Source organism: Malus domestica, chromosome 04 (assembly GCF_042453785.1).
Source record: "Malus domestica chromosome 04, GDT2T_hap1".
Classification (NCBI taxonomy): Eukaryota; Viridiplantae; Streptophyta; class Magnoliopsida; order Rosales; family Rosaceae; genus Malus; species Malus domestica.
The window spans coordinates 8,100,797-8,107,146 of record NC_091664.1 but is presented as its reverse complement, the minus strand read 5'-3'; the positions used below and the strand labels follow the sequence as shown (position 1 = coordinate 8,107,146).

The 6,350-nt window shown below is 39.4% G+C and overlaps 1 protein-coding gene across 2 annotated transcripts; it reads left to right on the top strand.

Moving 5' to 3' along the window:
• The first annotated feature begins 219 nt into the window (after positions 1-219).
• On the top strand, positions 220-5,232 carry LOC103433007 (O-fucosyltransferase 29). 2 transcript variants are annotated; one of them, XM_029101005.2, is made up of 9 exons: positions 220-921; positions 1,044-1,134; positions 1,228-1,304; positions 1,376-1,464; positions 1,612-1,801; positions 1,939-2,120; positions 2,699-2,801; positions 3,048-3,376; positions 4,408-5,232. In XM_029101005.2, exons 1-9 carry the CDS (start codon positions 565-567, stop codon positions 4,787-4,789), a joined length of 1,800 nt encoding a protein of 599 aa, XP_028956838.1. In that variant the 5' UTR covers positions 220-564; the 3' UTR covers positions 4,790-5,232. The 2 variants fall into 2 exon arrangements, with proteins under 2 accessions (XP_028956838.1, XP_070676564.1); XM_070820463.1 differs by lacking the exons at positions 1,612-1,801; positions 1,939-2,120 and having other exon boundaries at positions 244-921.
• The last annotated feature ends 1,118 nt before the right edge of the window (positions 5,233-6,350 follow it).

Sequence of the window (6,350 nt, the reverse complement as noted above, 5' to 3'; positions counted from 1 at the left end):
CGTTAAAATCTTGTTCGGAGTTTCGACCTAGTAAATTATGCCTCCTCTAATACATAATGATAATAGAGTGATAAGTAGTCTAATTTAAAAGGAGCGTATGAGTAGATTAGGGTGCAATAAATAGCACATTTTCTTATTAATAATTTCCAAAAATGGAAGACAAATCTCAGTTAAATATTATTGAGTAATAAATAAACTATAGACTAAAATAAATAAAAAAGGGGAAAATTACAAGCTTCCTTCATCATAGGCAGTTTCACGCGCTCTCCCTCTCTCTCTCTCCTCTTTTCTTGTTTCTCTCTCTAAAGATCTCCAGTATCTTGCAACACCTCTCAAAAGCTGCACAGTGACTGTTGCCGGAAACCCCGCACTCTCCAGTATTCGATTTCGAACCCCCGCATTCCCATTATTTGCACCACCTGCCCTTCCTCTTTTTCCAGCTTCCTCTCCCCGAACAGCACTCTGCCGCGCGCTCTTCCGCAATTCGATCGCGGAGACGCATGATTTGGAGGGCGAATGGCATTTCCAGTAAATAAGCTGGAAGAGTGAGGGCGGTTGTTCTGGATGGGCGTGGTGAAGGCGTGGCGGTTCAGCTGGACTCCGGCGGCAGCGAAGCTGGCTCTGTTACAGCAGCACCACCAGAACGGCTTCAACAATGGCGGCGAGAAGAAGCACGTGCTGAGCTTGAGATCACCCGCCCCGGCCCCCGCCATCGCCATCGCCACCAAAATGACGCCGTCGCTGTCGCAGAAGGAGAGGAAGCAGACGGTGATGTCGTGGTCATGGTCGCTGGTGTGTGGGCTGATGCTGTTTGGGCTGGGCCTGATTTCGCTCTTCACCGGTCACGTGGCATCTGATCTCGAGTGGTACTCCCAGCGCTTGGTCATGAACACTTCATTAAGTTCATTCTACACAAAGCGGGTACGGCACCGCTGCTCCTCTTTCCTGTTTTATCTTTCAATTTTTTAAATTTATTTATTTACTTAAAGTTTTGATTGCTAATTCAAATTAGTTGAAAAATACGGTGGGTTTCTGAATTTCAGAAGGGAAATGGGCGTGAGGCAATTGATGTTTGGAAGTCCAGCTACTCGAAATTCTACTACGGGTGCAGTCAAAGAGGGCCTCGCTATGCTCGTGAGTTCGATTTCCATATTCCATGTTTGCATTGTCAATTTGCCATTGTTATGTTTGTGTTTTCAATTTGAAGTAATTATCTTTCGAATTCAGCGGCTGTGAAAGAGCGATCATCCAACGGGTATTTGCTGATTGCAACAAGTGGGGGGTTGAACCAACAAAGAACAGGAGTAAGTCACATTGTTGTTTTACTTGAGTTACTTGTCAATGCTGAAAATAGTAACTTATTTCCTGCAATCAGATAACAGATGCAGTGGTAGTTGCCCGGATTCTTAATGCTACCTTAGTTGTACCCGAGCTGGATCATCATTCCTATTGGAAGGATGACAGGTAATGTGGTTCTAACAAGGTTTTAGCTCCGTCAATTAACTTTTCTGTGTTACCTTCTGTTTCTCTTTAAAACAATATCATTCTAGTGTTGGTAGAAAATTGGCTTTTGAAATATCATCCCATTAAATACACTAATGTTGTATGCAGTGACTTTATCCACATTTTTGATGTCGATTGGTTCATGTCTTATCTTGCAAAAGATGTCACGGTTGTCCGGAGAGTTCCTGAGAAAGTCATGCGGAGCATGGAAAAGCCTCCATATACCATGCGTGTGCCAAGGAAATCTGAACCTGAATATTATATTGAACAAGTTTTGCCTATACTCTTGAGGAGACGTGTAAGACCCCTTTGCTATTATCTGATGGTTATCTTATTCAGTGGTGTACAAGATATCCTAAATCCATTGTCTCCTGTCTTAGTAAAAGCCCTGTAGTCTGTTTCAGAATGGCAGTTAATACTTTCGCAATTTGGCAGGTTTTGCAATTGACGAAGTTTGATTATAGACTTTCAAGTAACCTTGACGATGAGCTGCAAAAGTTGCGTTGCCGTGTTAATTATCATGCACTTAAATTTACAAAATCTATACATGAACTCGGTCAGAAACTTGTTATGAGAATGCGAAAGATGGCAAAACGTTTCATTGCTGTTCACTTGAGGTTTGTCTCTATTGCCTATTAATTTAGAAGGGAGCTGATATTTTTAAATTTCAACTTGAATCTAATGTTCATGGAGGATAGCAGTGTGAGTAAAGGCCACCTCTGCCTGCAGGATCATAGGTCGTGCTTGTTTCACGGAATGGAATTCTAGTAATCGCCACCATAGTGTACTATATAGTTGAACTGGAGATTGGGAATGGGAAAGCCACCTCTTCCTTTCAGGGTGCAAAACCTTTATTTCTTTTTTGTGGGTTTGTGATACCCATGGAAAGACCATGTCATTGTCATCTGCATTTACCAGTCATGGGGAATGCATGTCAAACCCTTCCAATGCGCAACAAAGCGCAGAAACAAACACTAGAATACGCCTTGTATACTATCCAGAATTATGAGTCTTCACATTTAGAATTTTGTAGCTTTTCTTGTCATTTTCCCTTTTTGGTTATATCCATATATTGTACCAATATAATCTTCACAATCAGTTGTTTTCTTCTTAAAGAACTGCTATCCTTTCATGATACGTATGATTGAATTTCTGTTGTTGTTTTTGAATTTCGGATGACACTCATTAATGACAGGTTTGAACCTGATATGCTAGCATTTTCTGGGTGTTATTATGGCGGGGGTGATAAAGAGAGAGATGAGTTTGCTGAAATAAGGAAACGATGGGCGACATTACCTGTGAGATTGCTGTTCTTTTATAATTCTGATTCATATTAATCTCAACGAGAATTATGATAGATATTATATTCTCTTACGACTTATGTGTCAATTCTTAGCAAGATATGTTTTTTTGTATTTATACGAAGCTCATGTGACATTGCATTGTAATTGCCATTATATAGCGTGCAATGCTGGTGATGTTGGTACAATTGGCTCCACATTGTAATTTGAATACCTGTGTAATTTTTCTTATTATTCATTTAGGATTTAAGCGCCGAGGAAGAGCGAAAGCGAGGAAAATGTCCACTGACTCCGTATGAAGTGGGTTTGATGCTGCGTGCACTTGGTTTTGCAAATGACACGTATCTCTACGTTGCTTCTGGAGAAATATATGGTGGGGAAGAGACTTTGAGACCTCTAAGAGAGCTCTTCCCAAATTTTTACACAAAGGAGATGCTTGCTAGTGAGGAGCTGAAACCTTTTCTTCCATTCTCCTCCCGTCTTGCTGCAATTGACTACATTGTCTCTGACGAAAGTGATGTATTTGTCACTAATAATAACGGGAATATGGCCAAAATTCTCGCAGGTCGAAGGTTAGAAATCTATTTCACTATTACATCAGCCTTTCTGGGGATTGAACTAATGCATGAAAAAAAAAAATATTCATGTATATCCAAAATGATACTTGGGATCAGTAAATTATGTATAAATTTGATTTTGGAGAATGCTGGTGCAGTAATTACTGCTCTATCACGGTAAACTGAACAAAGCATGACAGTGTTCAACTACAATTGAAAATTTTGCGCAAGCCTACAGAACTAATTAACAAATGTGCTGCCTTTTTAACATGAAGTTATTTTGTTTTGAAGTTTCAAGTATTTTTGTCCTTTCTTTTCTTTCTTATGTTTGCTTATCCTTTGTTCCTTTTACTAAATGTTTAAAAGAGGATTTCTGCTAGGCACTAGACAGACAGCAAAACATCTTATCTTCCCCTCATCAACTTGTTCCATATTTCATTGTGCATTTTGATGTCTATGTAACTCCCGATTGCTTGTGCTAGAAAATTCATTGTCTTTCCAGTTCAAACTAGTTTCTGTGGGATTTAACTCCTTTGAATACAGGTATACTTGACATTGGGGATACTGATTGCTCCCGTAACTTGTTCCCCAAATTTAGACTTTGGCTAGATTTGTGGAAATTTGATAATTTTCTATCCTTCAATTGAGTACTGGTATACTAAAAAACTTTCAACTGTGATCATTCCAACTGCAGTAAGTTTGCATCTTAAAATGGTTAATAAATCTTACAGATTAAGATCTTGCTGTCCTCAAGTAAACATGTGATATTGTCTAGTAGTCTAGTGTATATTCGTTTAGTTGACTTCCCACCTGAATAGCCTTGCGTTGACATCCATCGGTGACGAGGAGAGATTTATTTCAAGTGAAACCCTAGCATAAAGATCTCAGAAATTTTTGGTGTAGTTTGATATCATGGTCATTGTCAAATTAGATTTGTAATTGTGCAACTATTTCTACTTGTTATTTTGTTTCTTATTAAATTTAATCCTTTTTGTTTTGAGAGATTTCTTAACCATGTGTTACATTTTTTGTTTCATCGTTTATAGGAGGTATATGGGTCACAAGAGGACCATCAGGCCAAATGCTAAGAGGCTCAGTGCTTTGTTCATGGCTAGGCATCAGATGAATTGGGAAACATTTTCAAAAAAAGTAAAGTCATGCCAAAAAGGATTCATGGGTGACCCTGACGAGGTGAAACCTGGTCGGGGTGAATTCCATGAATTTCCACAGGCTTGCATCTGCCAGAAACCATTCAAAGATAATGAAAAGAGCAATGACAGAGATCATCACTCAGCAGGAAAAACCAAAAGTACATATAATGTAGAGAAACCAGGTGAGAAGGCTTTACAAATATCAATCAAGAGGAACATGGGAAAAGAGCGTTTATCCTCAGGAGATGACGAAAAGGATGAAGTTTTCCCAGACTAGAGGGACGAAGAAAGGAAGCAGGCTGAAAGGAGACCAACTAGGTGGTGGTTGGACGGATCTCTCATCTAAATTAATCGGGTATGGTGGTGACTTTGCCGCTTACTTTGTATGGCAATTTTTTCAGCTTGCCAGCCCCAAATTTCATGCACGGGGTGACGCCATTACACAGGTTATATCTGGTTGCTGTTCTATCTTCGTCGTGAATGAATGTATTCAATCCATGTACAGGAGAGAGGTTCACTGAGCTGCAATTGTTTATAAATTAGTTTTGCTAGTAAATAACTCTAGCCGGGGCAGAAACCCATCGCTGCCAGGTTCTGTTGCATTAACAAAGTTCCCCGAATGTTTTCTTCTCTTTTATTCCCCCACTTTCTGGGTTCCAAGTTTCGGTAACGAGTGTAAACATGTTGATTTATAGCTTCAATATCCTCCAGTTTCTTTCATTTCTTCATCTATTCTTTCATCAACAACTGCCGTTCATGTGACTTGACTCGGGACTTTCCCCGACATAGTGAAAATCGGTTGCAACTTGAGCAAATGTTTATGATCGGCGTCTTTAACTTTATTTACGTGCCTTGGCAGCAAATAAAGTTACGATAACTCGCAGGAATTCCCATCATTCTCATTTATGTCATATCGTGCATTTAGTTCCAAGTAATGAAAGTTCGTGTCTCACGTTGATTTAGAGTATGGCATACCTGAAAAACCATTTATGGAATAACGAGAGCTTGTTTATCCCGTATACACTTATGACATTCATTCTCATACTGGTTCGTAGTTTCTTCCAACTTTTCAGTAAACATGTCATTGATTCTCAATGAGATATTTAGGCTACCAAAAGAACTTAGTAGCATCCTGCAGTTCTAGTGTTCAAGAACATTTACCCGCACACCCAAAGTTGCAATTCAACGGCCTGCCTGTTGCTCAAATGACGAGTAGAACAGGGTAATGGAAGGTTCAGAGTCCTATTCTCTCCAACGTAACAAAAGAATGCAAGTTCATTACTATATCTCTCGTCAATTTTCCAAGAGAAGTATGTTCACAAAAAATATTCTCTCAGTCACCTAATGACCAAAGAACGTATGGTTACTTTAATCTTGGATTTAATACCAAGAATAAAAACAAAAAAATTAAAACAGGTGCATGCATAAACTAAAAACAAAAGAATATTTTAAGATTTAGCTCCCTCTTTGCACATGCGACTGCTTCTCTTGATAAAGTCTGAAGGAGCATTACTCAGACCGCTGTATGATTTCTGTTTGTACCATACTTGACCAATCCCGAAACTACTAAGCATCGGTCAACGTTATACCGTCAAGGACCTAGAAGAGTTTCCCTCCAACCAGGAGGCCAATCACAACGCGACACGTGTCGACATTAGAAGCCAATCATAGCGCGACATGTGTTAGCATCAGAAGCCAATCACAACACGACGCGTGTCAATGTCAGAATGAAACTAGAAACGCTCTTCTATAAATAGAGATCATTCTCTCACAATATTTCCTAATGTCATTTGTACTAAATCATTCACTAGTACTCACTAAAGGAGAGCTTGAACCTT

Coding starts and splice junctions, on each gene's coding strand:
- LOC103433007 (XM_029101005.2), top strand. CDS start 565: ATGGGCGTGGTGAAGGCGTGGCGGTTCAGCTGGACTCCGGCGGCAGCG. Junction 1,802..1,938: donor CTATACTCTTGAGGAGACGT/GTAAGACCCCTT, acceptor GCAATTTGGCAG/GTTTTGCAATTGACGAAGTT. Junction 2,802..3,047: donor AACGATGGGCGACATTACCT/GTGAGATTGCTG, acceptor TTATTCATTTAG/GATTTAAGCGCCGAGGAAGA.